We start from the raw sequence: 19,404 nt of genomic DNA on the forward strand, positions 1-19,404 counted from the left end.
ATCAGCTTCTGTTTCCTTGTTTTTCGACGCCCATCGTTAAAACACTGTCTACTATTTGTTTGCGAGCGCAACGGTGAGATGTATAGCACGGAGAAGGAAAGATCAGCCCCGAAAAGGATGTAATGTGTCGGAGTTTTGCTAGAAAATTCAGTAAAATTATTCGATTCTAAATACATTACGAGTGTTGGGAATTCCAACACTTAGCAGCGGACCCCTTATTTAGTTAAAATTAGTTAAATTACTTGAGTAGCAATTTGGCAAGTACCTTAGGGTACAAAGCAAATTGCCGTACTATTAAGCCGTTAAGCACCGTACCTTGGGACCATACCTGCCTCTTGGGACCGCGGACATCCACCCCTGTACCACCCTTAGTGGGCGGGATTTCGAATATCTGAGGACTGGCCCACGAGGGATGGACAGGGGCTTGATTGGATACCAAATGTCTCCACCTATTTGGGAATCCTTATATATTCGCGGGGCATAGGACTCTTCAATTAGAACATTCAGAACATCAGAACATCAGAACATTAGAACATTCAGAACAGTAGAACATTCAGAACAGTTAGAATACCTCAAGAACCTTTGCAAATTAGAATCGAACTAAGGATTAAAATTGAACCAAGAACATTGAAAAACTGTTAACACATATGTACATATTGTAAATAAATTCAAGTATTGGTAAATAGTATTGAACTGTCTATTTCCTCAATAAAACGGCTCCACGAACCTTGTGGGAGCCCACATATGGTCCTTCGAGCCGGATACAGTGTTTAATGTGTACAGTATTTGTGAACAATTGTGGACGATAAATCGAACAATAAGGACATCGTGTTTGTATCGAAACACCACGGACGGACATCAAGGAATTCTACGCTTTCGACTTCCACGTAGCCGACGCTGATCCATTTGAGAGACGCTAGGCCCTGACGGACTACAGGACTTGGAACGGCGTTGCAGAATCCACAACGGACATCGAGGAAGCTGATCTGGGAAGCATTCACTGATCACCTCCTTATTTACTCATCTAATCCGTAAGTCATTCTTGCATTTCTCGAATTGTGTTAACAGTAGCAATTATGGACCCAATCTTGAAAACGCACATTTCGGACCGTACGAAGGTGAAGACTGCCTTGACTCGTTTTAAGAAATTTTTTGAATCATACGACCGCTCAACTTCGGTAACAGCACTGGAAATTCATTTGGGAAAAATTTCGCAATTGTATGAAAAATTTGATGGGATACAATCGTTAATAGAAGATATCGTAGAAGGAACCGATCTCGAAGAAAAGAACGCGAACGAACGAGAATCATTTGAAACTTCGTATTGTAATATAGTTGCCGCAGCAAAGGATTATATTGCACAAACGCGAGTACAAAATTTTGCGCACACGAACATATCAAAACAAAGTACCTCGTCTTCGGGAACTGAACCTCAATTTCGTGTCAAATTGCCTACGATAGAATTACCTACGTTCGATGGGACGTACAGTTTGTGGTTAAAATTCAAGGACACATTCGAATCATTAATCCATAACAATAAAGCTCTAGGTAATATTGAAAAATTTCATTATTTAAATTCCTCGTTAAAGGGCGACGCAGCTCGCGTAATACAATCGTTAGGAGTTTCTGAATTAAATTACGGTCTTGCATGGAAAGCGTTAAAGGACAGATTCGAGGATCGCAATACAATCAAGCACGACCACATCCGTACATTATGGGACTTGCCTGTATTAACGAAAGAATCTTACTCGGGACTTCGGCGGTTACTCGATGATATGAAAAATAGTTTACTCGCACTTAATGCATTAGGAGAACCAACAGAACATTGGGATAGTCTAATTATATATTTATTAACGACGAAGTTAGACACTGTAACGATACGTGAGTGGGAACAAAAACAATCGAACATTGCGAGTGATGTTACATTGCGGGATATGACCGTCTTTTTAGAGAAGCATTGTAAATACCTTGAAAAAACTGCAAAGGCCAAGGTAGTACCGTCGAATAAGATTGCAATAATTAATGAAACACGAAACACTCGGTTCAAGAATGTAGCAGCACACGTTGCGAACACGCGGACAGAATGTATACTTTGCAAGGCTGAGCACCCGTTGTATAATTGCACTCAGTTTTTAAAATTATCTCCGGGCGACCGTATTTCGAGGATTCAGGAATTGCGTGCATGCTTTAATTGTCTCCAACAAGGACATAGAAATATGGAATGTACGCGTGGAGGATGTAGGAAATGCTCAAAAAGGCATCACACCCTCTTACATTTAGACAGTGGTGCACATAAACCATCAGTATCGACCAATGTTTCACTCTCGCACAAACAAACACAAAATGTAAATACGGACACTGACACGAACCGTCCTAAAGAACAAATCACTTCACATACGTACATTTCACATTCAAGGGACAATTGTACAATGTTATCCACTGCGGTAGTATATATAAATGATTGTAAGGGACATAGGCAGAAATGTCGAGTATTGTTAGACTCAGGATCTCAGTCTCACTTCATCACTGACGCGCTGATTAAAAAACTAGGACTTCCGTGTAGTACAACGAACATTAGAGTTTCGGGAATAGGAAATTTAGCACGTAACTTACAATATCAATCATGCGTAAAATTAACATCAAGATTCAATGGATTCACCACATCAATTTCATGTCTATTATTACCGAAAATAACCGGAAATATTCCAAGCACACACATCGACTTATCTGATTTACCGATTCCTGCACATATCATGCTCGCGGACCCCCATTTCCATCAACCCGGGGAAATCGATATGATTATCGGAGCAGGTATGTTTTGGGACCTATTGTGCATCGGACGCCACTCTTTAGGACCGAACTACCCATCATTACAAAAGACACAGCTCGGGTGGATTATCATTGGTAATATGACTCGCGCACATCTTACAACACAAACACGAACCACGTGCCATGTTGTAACGAATCAACAGTTACATAATCAAGTAGCGGATTTCTGGAAAATTGAACAATGTATTGATGAAGGACGTCTCATCGACAAAAATCATTATTGCGAGAAACATTTCCTGTCAACTTCAACTCGGGATAACGACGGACGACACGTGGTTGCAATTCCCTTCAAGGAAGAGATCAACGGACTAGGACATTCGAGACAACAAGCAGAACGCCGACTACTTGCATTGGAACGAAGGTTGACCAAACAACCGCAGATTCAACAAGAATATATTGCCTTTATGAGGGAATATGAAGAACTTGGACACATGACGGAACTAAACGAGGAGCAACGTGAAGATGGATTCTATTTACCGCATCACGCCATCATAAAGGAGAGCAGCAGCACCACAAAATTGCGCGTAGTTTTTGATGGATCCGCAAAAACTACATCTGGACTATCCCTGAACGATGTACAGATGGCTGGGCCAGTGGTACAAGAGGATCTACTGTCGATTGTATTACGTTTCCGCAAACATCGGTATGTTCTGTCAGCAGATATCGCGAAAATGTATCGCCAAATACGAGTACGTAAGGAAGATCGTCGCTTCCAAAAAATAGTATGGCGAGAAAATAGTACCTTGCCAATTAAAACGTATGAATTAAATACTGTGACGTATGGGACAACATCCGCACCTTTCCTGGCGACCAGAACCTTGCAATGCATTGGAGAAATTTATGCAGAAGATTCTCCAGCCGCCAGTCGTATAATCTTGGAAGATTTCTACGTAGACGATCTTTTGACTGGCACGGACTGTTTAGAAGAAGCGATCAAATTAAAAAATGACGTATCATCTATCCTGGCAACATCGGGTTTTGAACTCCGGAAATGGGCAACGAACGAGTCGCGTATTTTGAATCCATCGGATGGAATACAATCCCACGTACACATTACATCCGACAAGGAGATAAAAACGCTCGGACTTCTCTGGGAATCGCAGATGGACATACTGCGATTCTTAGTGCAAAAACCATTTGAACATCGTGTCACAAAACGAACAATATTATCGGACATTTCCCAGATTTTTGACCCCCCTCGGACTGATTGGGCCAGCTACTATTCAAGCCAAAATATTATTACAAGAACTATGGCAGCTACAAGTTTCCTGGGATGAATCATTGCCCCAACATCTCCATTCACGATGGACAACATTTCGCGAGGAGCTTGGGTCAATAAATAACATTATTATTCCTCGTCATGTATTAGCTGCAGAAGCTGAGAAAATTGAATTGCATGGGTTTTGTGACGCGTCCCAGAAGGCCTACGGAGCCTGTCTTTATCTGCGGACGTTCAACAACGGACAATGGACCACTAAGTTAATATGTGCAAAATCACGCGTAGCTCCATTAAAGGTAATCACTCTCCCAAGATTAGAACTATGTGGAGCAGTACTGCTGGCACGACTTACAAGAAAGGTGCGGCAAGCGTTACGATTATCCTGCGACGAGTACTACTGGTGTGATTCTACGATCACGCTTGCATGGCTCAAATCATCACCCAGTAAATGGAAGACATTCGTGGCCAACAGGACGTCTGAAATCCAGGAACTATCTCGCGGAATTTGGATGTATGTGCAATCAAAGGAAAATCCTGCGGACATCATATCGCGTGGAGTCAACCCTTCGTCACTTGTTTCGGCAACCCTTTGGTGGAACGGACCTTCATGGCTAGAAAGGGACACAGCTACCTGGCCAGCAATAGAACCACATACAACTGAAACACCAGACGTTAACGAAGTACAGTGTGCATTCATTGCAGTAAAAAAGGAACATTTATTCGAACGATTTTCGTCATTCACGCGACTCCTACGCACGATCACATATTGTCTACGGTTTGTAAAAAACGTAAGAATCCGTATTCATAATCGCATCAAGGTAGTGAATAGGTCAGAAGATACTACCAGTGTACACACGGGTTACCTTTCAGTAAAGGAATTGAAAGATATCGAAATCCGTCTTCTTCAAATTACACAATCAGATTGTTTTCTGGAGGAACTTAAGAAATTAAGGACTGGGCAAGCGCTCCCAAAATCCAGTACACTACGATCTTTGAATCCATTTCTCGATGAAACTGGACTGATCAGGGTGGGCGGTAGATTGAAAGAAGCCCAGCTTCCCTTTAATCAACGACATCCCGTCATACTGCCATCGAAACATCATCTTACAAAACTTCTAGTCGCACATGAACATTTAAGGTTATTGCACGCAGGCTGTCAAGCGACTCTATCGTCGTTACGCAGACGATATTGGCCGCTTTCAGGTAAAATTCTTATAAAAAACACAATACGAAATTGCGTTCGATGCTTCAGGACTAAACCCGTGACTCAAGAATACCTGATGGGGAATTTACCTGCCGTACGAATTATCCCAACGCGCCCATTTTCTGTATGCGGCGTGGATTATGCAGGCCCGGTATTCATAAAGGAAAAAATACGTACGAGGGTCACATCGAAGGCCTACTTGTGTATTTTTGTCTGTTTCGTGACAAAGGCAATTCATTTAGAGCTAGCTATAGATTTAAGTACCGATGCATTCTTAAATGTCTTGCGACGATTTATTTCCCGCCGAGGACTATGCCGCAGTCTATACTCCGACAATGGAACCAATTTCATCGGCGCGCGCAACGAACTTCTCGAATTAGGCACACTTTTAAGGGACAGTAAACACAATGAACGGGTAACCAAATTTTTAAGTGATAATCAAATTGAATGGCACTTAATTCCGCCTCGCGCTCCTCATTTTGGTGGATTATGGGAAGGAGCAGTAAAGGCCACGAAATTCCATTTGAAGCGCGTTATCGGGGATACGAAACTTACGTACGAAGAATTGTATACGCTGTTAACACAAGTAGAGGCATGTTTGAACTCCCGACCCCTATATCCTTTATCCGACGATCCTACTGATTTATCTCCATTGACACCTGGACATTTCCTTATTGGTGACACGTTGAATGCGCTCCCTGGCCCTGATATTCGACACATCCCAGAAAATCGACTTAATCGCTACCAGCACATTCAAAGAATGTTACAGCATTTTTGGCAACGATGGAACACAGAATATCTCCACCAATTACAACAACGGACCAAGTGGCAGACAGCATCCCCCTCTCCGCTCGCACCAGGGACATTGGTTGTTGTGAAGGAGGATAATTGTCCACCACTGCAATGGAGAATGGGACGGATCACCGAACTTCATCCAGGGAAAGATACGATTACAAGAGTCGTATCAGTTAAGGTCTCCGATGGGATTGTAAAACGCCCAGTAACAAAAATTTGTATCTTACCTATAGACACTGATAACGACACAGTACCGGGACAAGAATAGAGTTCTATTGCATTTTAATATTTAGTACTGTACACGCACATATCTCTATAGATGTATTTAATTGTATAATCATAGAACTCTATTATTATAATTATGTAACCTTTAATTTAAGTACTGACGTATCTGGATAGATTCACGTCAATTGATTATTAGCCAACTCAAATAATTGTATTGCATATCGTACATTGTAGTTGAACATGCGAGCAGTTCAAAGTGGGCGGAATGTTGGGAATTCCAACACTTAGCAGCGGACCCCTTATTTAGTTAAAATTAGTTAAATTACTTGAGTAGCAATTTGGCAAGTACCTTAGGGTACAAAGCAAATTGCCGTACTATTAAGCCGTTAAGCACCGTACCTTGGGACCATACCTGCCTCTTGGGACCGCGGACATCCACCCCTGTACCACCCTTAGTGGGCGGGATTTCGAATATCTGAGGACTGGCCCACGAGGGATGGACAGGGGCTTGATTGGATACCAAATGTCTCCACCTATTTGGGAATCCTTATATATTCGCGGGGCATAGGACTCTTCAATTAGAACATTCAGAACATCAGAACATCAGAACATTAGAACATTCAGAACAGTAGAACATTCAGAACAGTTAGAATACCTCAAGAACCTTTGCAAATTAGAATCGAACTAAGGATTAAAATTGAACCAAGAACATTGAAAAACTGTTAACACATATGTACATATTGTAAATAAATTCAAGTATTGGTAAATAGTATTGAACTGTCTATTTCCTCAATAAAACGGCTCCACGAACCTTGTGGGAGCCCACAACGAGTATGAAAAACTTTTGCTCCTTTTTTTCCAAGTGTTCAAGTATAATTATTTTTAATCAATACCATTTTTATTGCAGTCTTTTTGTTAATAATCTCAAGTCAGCAATGTTTTCTGTTTATCTTGAAAAATTACATTTTTTGCATTTGCATTGCTCTCTTCAAAGACTGTTCGATAAAATTTGACTAAATTTTTAATTTCCGTAATTTATTTATATTGTTGGAATATAGAAATTAATTCAATTTTAGTTATTGATTATCTTATATTTATTCTCGATTGGATTTTTGAGGTGGAAGTTTGTTCATGTTCGAAGAATAACTTAAGCTGGTGTTAAAAAATAAATTAATTTAAAAAAAAAACACATTTGTATGATTTTAGGTTTTTCATGAGTGGCACTTTCTTATTTGTTATCAATATTTCTGTTATGTATGTCTATTTTAAATACTATCATTTTTCAAACAAGAATAAATTTCCACTTAAAGAGTATAATTTCTGAGATACTTAATAATAATATTTATGTGTTTATTGTAAAATATACTAACAAAATCATTGATTTTCCTCTTTTAACGCAGTGCATATGTTTTTATTTGTAATATATACACATGGAATTTATTTACTATACGGGTAAAACCCCATTAGTGCACAAAAGAAAATATAATGATATTTTTACAGTTGAGGTAGAGAACAGTGCTTCTAGATAAACAATATATAAGCCGTTTATTTTGGAAGTGGCCTAAGTCCATTTATCTTCAAATCGAGATATTTAAAAGTTTGCGTTTCAATGAATTTAAAAATATACGTATAGGATACTAATGAGTCATACTGCTTAAGTGTATCTAAGGGTGTTAAATTTATAGTTCCTATTAAAATAGTGGCAATTATTAAGTGAATAATATGCGTTTTCTTATCAAGAATGGAGTTAGGCCACTTTCAAAATTAACAACCAGATTCATTATAAAATTTGAAGGTGCCCAAGTCCATTCAACATAATTTAAGATGCTTCAAATTGAAAAAAACAATACTGAATTTATTTTACATATTTTTAAAACACTTTGGAAACATAATTTATGCCATTCAAAACATTTTTTAACTACATAACGTACACAATTACAAACATAAATTTATTACAAAAGAATTTACTACTCATCTACATTTTGTGCGTGTGAAAGGGATTTGAAGAAATCATGATATTCCGGTGGTATATATCGTAATAGGTCAGATATGTCCTTGAATTTTACTGTTGTAATTTGTTTGATATTTTTATACAGTGGTGTCAAGACAATATTTTCGAACTTTCTTGGTCTACCCCGACATGGTAATAAATTCAGGACTTTAAAATTTTCATTCTCATTCATTGATGTCTTATAGAAAATTTTATACGGTTCATTTCTGACAAAACGCATCCAACATATTTTTAACCAGTTTATTGATTCTCCATCAGAATTCTTTACCCTTTTAAAAGTTGCGTCTTCGAATAATTTTGTTGATACAAAATCTTCTTGTCTCGTTTCATTTACAATAAAATTATTACCTTTCCGACACTTTTTAATAATCTTGTAATAATCTCGGGGAACGAACAGTAAATTATTTTTTTTTAATGACATTTCTGCCACGCCAAAATCTCTATCATTTGGTAAAAACGAATGTACTGATATTAAAAATTTGTGATCTATGATTTCCACATTATTTTCCAAAGTTTGGACAATTTTTAACCACATTAAAGCTACTTTAATGTTTCTATTTTGCCCGGCGCACATGTCACTGTAAGCTATAATGTGTCTTTCACTTCTTAAATTTTTAACATGTTTTAGGATGCATGAAACAATTTCTTGAGCACCTCTGGATGCAATAGTTTCATCCCAAACGTACATGTAAACATTAAATATCTTGATTTAAGTATAAATGGAGTTAGGCCACTTTCAAACTACAAGGTTCAATTATTGAATCAACTCTGAAAACTTATGTGTCAAGAATTATCGTATTTGCTCGGAATATAAGCAACCTGAAATGCTTTACTGATGAATATCATGAAGTTGTACATGTAACCATGGTAACCGGAAAAAATTGAAAAATGGAGTTAGGCCACTTTCAAAATAAACGGCTCATATATAGATACTACTTTTAACAAAATTATTTAACGATCAAAGTCGGTTATTCGTATATGAAGTGTGTGGCCCCAAGGATGTAGCCAAAGTGAGGCAAATGGGGCACATGCCACGTTCTAGCTATGTATTTCCAATTCAGTTTTCCTTATAAATAAATAACTGATAGACAAAGAATGAGGATACCGTGTCGATTATTGTGTATTATATTAAAAATAAGTAGCAATTAAGTTTTAATCTAGGATTTTTGTCCCTTCCTAGGCAACATTCTGACTATATTCTCATGTGGTCCTATCAGAAATTTGCACATTATTGTAATCTCATACTATGACTAATATATTTAATATATTTATATAAAAAATGATAAACTTCACAAGGTACTTCATATTTTATGTTATTTCGTGTTGATATTGTATTCATCATACTAAATCATTAACTTCGTTAAATTGAATTAGTTTGAAGCTTGAGAAAGTCGATTCATTCTGCGTGTTTGTTTTAATTGATAACATGAAAGTTAAAATTGAAACTAATTATGCTAGTTTAACTGCTACACAACTTAAGAATGTAATGAAACATGCAAGGAAGCAGGTAATAAAACATTTAAACATTCATGACAAGATGTTTGAACGTCTGCTGGATTATATTAATATCCTAACATAAAATATGAAAAATCTTTTAAAGTATTTTATTTATTTAAAGGGACTGTAGAGGCAAGTTTACTGATTAAAATGAACCCATTTTGTTATATTAGATGATCGCAACGAACTAGAAGTGCCCAAGTACTTGGAAATACAAGCTGAGTCTTAGTTTTACTTTGGCTTGTTTAAATCAAAGCAAGTATTTGTCTATTTAAGCAATGTTAATTACCAAATCAAATTGATTGTCCAAGCATGCTTGATTATGTATTCTTACTTAGTTATAGTATTATTATATTTGTTAGTAAAATATCTGTTCATTTAAATAACTTAAGATGGTTTGATATTAGTAATAGTTAAAAAATTATTTAAAATTTCTAATTTCATGAGTTTAGAATAAGATGATTTTGGCCACTTTCAAAATAAACGGCTCATATGTATAGCATATACAATATAGAAATACCCATAGAAAAAAATAAAATTGATATTGAGATTTACAATTCAATTATAAATTGTAAACCTGATTTTTGAATGAGAAAATTTTCATAATGTAATGGTTTCACGAATATAAGAAAACTGGTGCAGAATTAAAAAAAAAAGAATTGTTCAAGTAAATTGTTATTCGGTTTGATAACTACAATCTAAATAGGATAAGTAGGATAAGTTAGGTTAAGGGAGAGATGGAAATGTAAGGTGGGGAGGAAGTGTAACCCTAAGGGGAAGCAGGAAATAAATCTAACTACAATCTAAATAGTAAAAATATATGTTCCATTTAGAAAATAACTATCATACCAAAATAATTTATAGCCTATAAAAAGATTAATTACAAAAATTATATTAATGGCTTTGTTTCTGAAAAAAATAGCTTGTCACATTTTGTTTGGACACGGCATAACGAAAATTGAGGAAAATATTTGCAGAACGATTCGATATCGTCCACGACGTTATTCCTGTCGAGAAAATTGATTTTGAAATTGAACATTGATCTGTTCCAAAGACAGTGTACAAAATAGGTTAGAAGGAGATCATTTCGTGGCAAGATTTTCATTTTCTCTTCCAGCGACAATTAATTTGATCGTGGCTGATAATTGTGGGGAATACTACATGTATACATATACAGAAGATCAGCTGGAAAACTTTTACTGGCCCATATTCGAAAGCCCATGTTTTCATGGAAACTTCTACAATCGTAGAATGCGCGAGTGTGTGCGTGCCTGTACGTATCACTGGTTGCAAATGGTGTCTATGACCCATATAACACGCCCAACCGTAACTGGGTCGTGCACCTCTGTATCCCCTGGAATAATACAGGGTGTCCTCTTTTCGAGAAGTGCCGCGCGTCGCCATCGAGAATTTACAGAAAAGAAAGCAGCAGTACGTAGGGATTGGAAACGCATTTACGTTTCCAAAAAATGATCAAAATCGTTTCTGACTGTATCATTTTTAAGGTTAAATAAATAAAAAGAAACCATCACGTTCAATTATATGTATATTATATATTCAATTATGTATCATAAAAAATATTTTATAAAAAGCACAAAGTTTAATTCATTTCTTCACTTTTACAGGTTATGTGTTTGACGAAGGCTGAAATGCGTTAACAATTGCATTTAAATACTATGGTTGTAGTATAACCTCTTTTCTATAGTATCGATCTACATTTCTGGGTCTATAGGGAGGAAACTAAATTCTAACCAATCGGACCAACTAGCCAACTTTTCATGTCTGCATAGTACTAGCAGATCTAAGACTATTCGAATATTTGACAAATGTTTTAAGGTTACAAATAAAATTCGAATATTATTACAGTGGACTGTACAAAATGTTTTTTGTCTAGTATAGCAAGGTTTTGAAAAAGTTTTAGGATGAACGTACTATATTTTTTGCTGATTATTCTTTTTTCAAAGTTTTCAAGGTAATCTCTACTTTTTTTTATAGAGAAATCTATATTTTGTGTACACTGATACTTCAGTGGATATTAAGACGAATTTGGCAGGCATCATAATAAATTACAAAAAACTAGAGATCACGTTAAAAACTTCGAAAATAGATTAATTATTAAAAAATTTAGTACACTCATCATTTTTTTAAATATTCTTAACGTAGATAACATAGTGTGTTATACTCAACACAGAGCTTTTCAAAAAATTTGAAGAAATTATACATTACTACTAATCACAACAATTTGCTAAAGCTGTAAAAATATAAATGTGGTCGCTTAATAACTTCAATATGGAATCGGCACTTTTAAATTGTTTAATTATTTAAAATTACGTTTTGCAGTCAAAAATTCAGAAAAAAATTCAGAAACGTGCACGCCTTCGAGTAGAATATCCAGAATTTTTTTCATACTTTTTTATTCGGTACAACAAAAGATATGAAGCTTAAACTGTAAATTATGTTTTGCTTTTCTTGGAAGAGCCAATAAGTTGAATTTGGTTTGGGGGTACTTTTACCATACTTATTCGGCTATACTCTTTGTTAAAAATTATAATTTATATATTGCTTGATTATTAAAAGAAAACGATTGTTTAAATGTTATTTTGAATATGAGCCATGTGACATATCGGAGAACAAATGTTTTTGAATGACTCGTGCAGCTGGCATATAGTATGTACGTAATTATACTTTATTTATTATTTAAGTGGAAACTCGTAGGTCTCTGGTAACGACGTGTTCGATCGTTTTCGACACGGAACTGCTTAGACTATTCCTCCTGATGACGCATCCTGAATCAGCTGATGGGCAAGTTGTGCCGTAGAATGACGCTAACGGAAAGGCTAAAATGGTCCGTAAAGGGTGCGTTCAATTTACCGATATCTCAACACCAGCTTCTGCACACATTTCCCTCGCACACCCAAAAACGTGTTAACACGGTCGATATGGACTGTGGAAGCCAAGGATAAAGATCGTTTAAAGCAGCGGATCTTCTACTCTAGAACCTTAAAAACTCGACTTTTAAACCGAATTTAAAACAATATTGATATTTACTATTTTTGTTTCATTGTAAAGGCGAGAATAAAGTAAACAATGGTAAATTCAACGTTAAAGTGCCATTTTTACTTCTCTCTAGTTCATACCATCACTAACTGTCTCCATACTAAATAAAATGTTTTCTGATTCGTTCGTTTCAAGTGAACATAATGGCTGGAATTATGGCAGCCATAAAACTACATTTTGTTGAAAGGACACGTAGCTCCTATAATAATAATCAAAAGCTAATTTTTTACTTCGTGTTTTTCAGTTTTTGCAATAAAAGTAAATAGATCTACGTATATACGATTAAACATTAAAATTGGTAAATAATTTGTGGTTCCTCATAAAGAAGGTTTAAAATTTTTATGAGTTACGGTTCTCATCAAAAGAATAAAAAATATTTTTTTGATATAATTTTATATTTTCTTGTATTTTTATTCCTTATTTTTAATTCCATGTTTTGATAATTGTTTGATATAAATAATGGTAAGCTAAATTAACTTATTTCTCTTAAATTATCAGTTTGCTTGAAAAAATAAAACTTTAAGGTATTGCTCTTAATTTGTTTATGTTGTGTAAGTTGTCATGAGAAACTCAGTTTTATGAGAACGATTTTTTATTCGCTAGAATTGTTGTTTTTTAAACATTTATTTTCGTTGCATATATTGTATCTGAAAATATTAACAATATCATTTTAATTTTTTAATATTATGACAGCTTTTAAATTTAAATATATCTGAATTTACCATTTTTCTTTAGAATCAAGGAATGTAATTTTCAAAATTTATTTTCACGAAAACGAAATCACGCTTGAAAACATGTTATCCTATATTTTCAACCTAATTTATGCATGGAGCTTACATGTTAGTAATTCAGGGTGTTTACGTACTGCTGGGAGATGTTTTAGAAGGTGATTTTACAGGGAAAAATAAGAGAAAAATCAATAGACTCGTAATTTCGTTTAGATTTTTAGATGATATATGAAAAATTTATGATTTCATTCATTTTTTTTATTACAGAAAATGCAAAAAAAGTTTACTTAATTTTTTTGTATAAAATTCTCCTTAAAATTTTCTTGAAACATTTTTTTATATGTTTATAAACTATCAATATACAGGGTGAACAATGGAACATGATTAAACATTTTTTTCTTCGATATAACATGCTTAAAGGTCAGGTTCAGGACGATTATGATTCCTTTTTCCGAGATTTCAAGATCATCAATGTTTCCCTAAGAATTACATATGTATATATTTTTTGTCACCATGACTGATATCAAGAAAAGTACAGTAATATATGACGAGATGACTTTCAAATAACATTAAATGTGAAAAATCGAGGATGTTAAATATCTTCGTTGGTTTTGACAATACAAAGAAATGTCGAAGGAAAATACTATGTACTTGTATGGAAGGGGCAAATATTATGGTAAGCAAATAATATATAAGATTATATTTTTCGTTATTTCAAAGTTATCGTTGTTTTTTACGAACGAATGTGCAAAATATTTGCTACATTATTAAACACAGTTATTTAATTACAATATTTGTGTTTAATTTCTCATAACATTTAATCGATAGATTGACAAGTAAAAAAATCTCAAACGCAATTTCGTATTATTTCGACTTGGAAAATCAGCTCCTAAAATATTTACTACCAAAAGATAAACACCCCCTTATTAAGCACTGATACTATGAACACTTGCAAATATCTCACTAAAAATTTGACGTTCTTAAAGGGTGTTCTGGAATCTTTCCAAGTATAGATTCTCGTATGTTACTTTTTAAAACAACCCTGCAAAAAAATATTCTAACAGTATCGAACGATAAAGTCTCGATTGCAAATTCGATAAAACGAACTCCAATGATAAGGAAACTTCTCATTTAATACAGTTTAGATTCCAACAACGATAAGAAACGATAGATGGTGGTACTACTATCAACATTCAAAATACAGTATCTCCTAGACAAACGGTTTTTCATCTCAAGGGGCCTTTCTACCTTTTGGGATTAAAAAAATCGAATTTGTTTGCGTTTTCTTTTAGTATGTGATGTTGAAAATATATCTACAAAATAGTAAATTGAAATTCGGAAAACTAATGAAGTTATACTTACTTTAAAGCTGTTTTTCTCGAAACTGCATTTTTCAACACTGCGTAGACAATAACATGAGAATTATTCAAGATGCCAACATCTTTATACAGTATCTTTAGATCCGGTCTCTCTACATATAACATGAACCAAGATAACTGCGATATATGCAGAACTTTTTCGTAAAATAATTGCCATTGTGCCATTTTTCGTTTTTTTGAAAATATCCTACTTCATGACATAATCAAACTTATCTATATTAAGAATATCTTTGGTTTTTAGATTTCGGATAACTTGTTTCGGATAAAATGTTACCTACGCAGTCGAGTGTTGTACGTAAAAACTGTTGCTCGTTGATTAGCAAAAACTGCGTAATCAATAGACATTATGCGTTGTAAAATTCGTAAATATAGTTAAATATATAGAATAAATATATCTACAAGACCCGAAATTAATCGCTCTTTAATAGCCCGCAAAAAAAAAAAATGACAAACATCTTTTTTTCTTATCTACAAGGTAGAATGGCCCTTTGACACAGTTTAGATTCCAACAACGATAAGAAACGATAGATGGTAGTACTACTTTCAACGTTGAAAATAAAGTATCTCCTAGACAAATGGTTTTTATCTAAAGGAAACAAAGTTTCGAAGCTGTTCTCGTAAGGGGAACGTAAATGGGTCAGCCTGTAGGGAATGGTGACACTGTTTGGAGGCGCTTTGGATCAGTAGGGCTCGGTCGGTGGCGATTTCAAGGTTGCCCCGGTGGAAGAAATCCCGGTCCAGTTGTTGGCCGAGTGTTCGTTGGCGGGAAAACAGGCGAACGAAAGTAGGTCGGAGCTATTATCAGTGGAAGAGAATTAATCACGCCTCTATTCACGAGCCATTCGACCGGGTACCGATGTTAATTAATGGTTTCTTATCGGCCCGAGACCTATGTAGTCGCTGCAGAGGGTCCAAGTGTTTCCAGGTGAGTCAAGGAACACGGATAGTTTTTTTTCGCGAGGAATCGGCTGGAAAGCCCAATTTCAGGAAATAACCTAATTCCTACAGGAGGGATGACCCAGCAACGAGGAGGCAGCCGGAGTACGGCAGGATATTCCGCAGAAGGTGGGATATATGGGGGAGGTTAGAGGCCGCCAGGCGGATACGTTCAGTTTAACGAATACGTGCCAGTCCGATGCACCCCTTGTCGCCATGGAAACGACCTACTCTCCCTGGACAGACGCATCGGCCACCTTCCGCGCGTTAAACATTCGAATAAGGATATCTCGATGCTCTTTGAACCGAGCCCCTCCCTCTGCCACTGTCGCCACGCGAATCGACACACACACAGTCTGTTTGATAAGACCGTGGACGCGATATCTTCGATACTTGATATGCACCTAACGAGACCGAGATTGTGTTTGTTTAAACACTTGCAGTTTCTTTCGTTACGCGTTCACTCGGGTCCTTCTGTTTGAATCGTGTCGATGCGATATACAGTCGTTTCCGATACGGGTTGTGATACGAATTTCCCTCTTACGTAAGGAAACCGACAGATTCTTGAAAAGTAGACGTACGTTCGCTTTGTCTTGCTTTTCTATAATCGCCATCTTTGATCCTCGATCAGGGAGGCCGACATTCTTCCTGTCTTTATATTTTGCTGCACTTTCAACACTGTTTGATTGTTGGCCCTTTTGGATGACATCGCAACAAGACCTTCAAATCCTTTAGCATATACAGTGATGGAATTAATTATTGGTACAGTACCCGATTTGGTGTAATAACGTCAAAAACTATTGAAAAAATTGTTTGTATCACTTCTTTTATGCACGTATTTACAATATCTCATTTATCTATACACAAAGGCAGAACAAGATTAATAGAATAGAGAACAAATAATTAATGAAAATCTGTTCTATTATCATCTTATACCTGGACAAAACTATTGGCACATTTTATATATTAGCATAATTTGTTATACATATAGGCACATAATTTAATATTTTTTAACATGTCCACTTTGTTTCACTATTTCTTTTAATCTATTTGGCATAGAATGGAACAACTTCTTTGTTAAACCACTGCTGATTTTAGACCAGTCTGCTGAAATTATTTCTTTTAATTCCGATTTATTCTGAATGTGGTGTTTACGAATATTTTTTTCCAATTGATACAAAAATATTTTTAATTGGATTAAAATCCGATTAAGAATTCATTGACAAACTGTATAATATGCCATATAGTATGTACAGGTGCATTATCTTGCTGAAAATAAATGTTTGCTGGTAACTTTAAATTTTCTGCACTTTTCTTTAAATTTTCTTTTGAGATATTTAAATAAGTTTTGGTAACTACTAAGTCTTCAATGAACACTAATTCCCTAAGTATGGATGAGGACATACACCCCCATATACAGGGTGTTTGGTCAACCCTGGGAAAAATTTTAATGGAAGATTCTAGAGGCCAAAACAAGACGAAAATAAAAAATACCAATTTGTTGATGGAGGCTTCGTTGGAAAGTTATTAACAAAATTATTAAACAAATTTGTCCAACTACACGAATTTCTTTCTCTAAAGTGCGCAGGATATTCGGGGTATGTCTATTCACCAAAAATGATTGTAATTGACTCCCACAACCAAAAATAATTTTTTTACTGATTAAAAATTTTTTAATTTCGATGAAAAATTTGTCCACTTACTGAATTTTTTTCTCGAAAGTGGATAGGATTACGGGTTTATGTCTAGCCGCCAAAAATGATTGTAATTGGTCCCTGCAACTGAAAATAATTTTTTCAGAACGATTTGAAATTTATTTTTTCGATAAAAAATTTAGGCCCTGTCGATTTTTCTTAACAATTCGTTTTTGATTTTTCGTAATTATGTTTCACGCCCTACAGAAAAGTTGCCTAATACTTTTTTGTAGTTACCCACGAGCTCTACTTCAGAAAAAAGTTTCATTAAAATATATTCACTATTGTAGTAGTTATGGCTATTTGACAATTGGACCCCTTTTTATGGGGTTTTTCTCATTTTACGGGGTCAAGAAATATCTTCTCGAATATTTTTGGGTTTTCCACATATTCCTCACCAAAATACGCGTTGTTTGCATTTTGAAACATTAAAATCGTCCAATCCGATCAGGAGTTATAGCATTTTAAAGATTCGCACGAAAGGAAGCATTTTTTTGGCCTCACATCAGATTTTCGCTAATGAATTTTTTTCTCGAAAGTGGATAGGATTTCGGGGGTATGTGTAATGACCAAAAATGATTGTAATCGACCCTTGCAACTGAAAATAATTTTTTTTAGAGCGATTTGAAAGATCTCGGCACCTGCTCGAATTTTGTTTACGAAAGTTGGTAGGATTTGGGGGGTATGTGTATTCACCAAAAATGATTGTAATTGACCCCCGTAACCGAAAATAATTTTTTCAGAATGATTTGAAATTTTTTAATAACCTTTTAACGAAATCTCAGTCAAGAGATTGATATTCTTGATTTTCGTCTTATTTTGGCCTCTAGAATCTCCCATTATAATTTTTCCCAGGGCTGGCCGAACACCCTGTACGTATACAGACTACCACCTTCATGTTTGACAGTAGCTTGGAGGTTCTTCACGTCCAACTCAGTATTACGTTTCCTTCATACCAATACCCGACCATCTGATTTGAAAATATTAAATTTACGTTCATCAGAGAACTATACTTGGTCCCAAAAGTTATTATCTTTATACAAAAATTCTTTTGCAAACTCTAATCGTTTCTTTTTATTCACTTCACTGATGTACAGTTTTCTTCAAGCGATGCATGCCGAATATCCAGCATTGTTCAAGGTTCTGCGAATTGTTTTCGAACTGATATCTTTATTACAATCTTTTGCAAATAGTGCTGCAATTTCTGAAGAATTTATTCGCGGATTTTGTTTTATTACATTAATTATTTTCCTTTTATCTCTTTCCGATAATTTCGGGGGACGACCGCTTCGTATGTGATTGTTAGTACTTGTCATGTTTGCAAATCTTTTAATTATGCTTCGAAGCATAAAACGACTTCTTTGCAGTATTTCTCCTACCTCGGAATAAAATTTCCCTTTCTCGTATAACTTAAATATTATTTTTCTTTCTTCTGGCGTACTTTCTTTTCCTTTTCTTAACATTTTCAAAAGAATCGTGAAAAAACAACAATTAGAAACACAATCAAATTCGCAGACAACGATTGAAATCACTATTGGGATCGACTTCATTTGTTTGAACAAGAAACTAATATTATATTTTCAAAAAAGTGTTGGTAAATAAAGATTTTCAAATGTGTGCTAATACTTTTATCCAGTTATAAGATGATAATAGAACAGATTTTCATTAATTATATGGACCGTTTATTTTGAAAGTGGTGTAAGTCCATTTTCTCTTGTTTCGAGAAAATTAAAGGTTAACATATCTGTTAATTAAAAAATTTAGGCAAATTATATGAAGTCTGGCAATGTTTCTACTGTTTTTTCAATATGTAATTTGGTTATATAAATT

The 19,404-nt window shown here is 35.2% G+C and overlaps 1 protein-coding gene across 1 annotated transcript; it reads left to right on the plus strand.

Annotated features, from left to right (window-relative positions):
- Positions 1-1,076: 1,076 nt before the first annotated feature.
- LOC122403641 lies at positions 1,077-6,315 on the plus strand. Its single transcript, XM_043407266.1, has 2 exons — positions 1,077-4,092; positions 4,199-6,315. Exons 1-2 carry the CDS (start codon positions 1,077-1,079, stop codon positions 6,313-6,315), a joined length of 5,133 nt encoding a protein of 1,710 aa, XP_043263201.1.
- The last annotated feature ends 13,089 nt before the right edge of the window (positions 6,316-19,404 follow it).

This window comes from Colletes gigas, unplaced genomic scaffold (genome assembly GCF_013123115.1).
Source record: "Colletes gigas isolate AHSC1104 unplaced genomic scaffold, ASM1312311v1 Colletes_gigas_Sc00067, whole genome shotgun sequence".
NCBI classification, from domain to species: Eukaryota; Metazoa; Arthropoda; class Insecta; order Hymenoptera; family Colletidae; genus Colletes; species Colletes gigas.

What these genes read in the sequence shown, in the direction of transcription:
- LOC122403641 (XM_043407266.1), top strand. Translation starts at nt 1,077, where the DNA reads ATGGACCCAATCTTGAAAACGCACATTTCGGACCGTACGAAGGTGAAG. An exon ending in AAGAACTATGGCAGCTACAA is followed by an intron (nt 4,093 to 4,198) that starts GTTTCCTGGGAT and finishes GTCATGTATTAG; the next exon opens with CTGCAGAAGCTGAGAAAATT.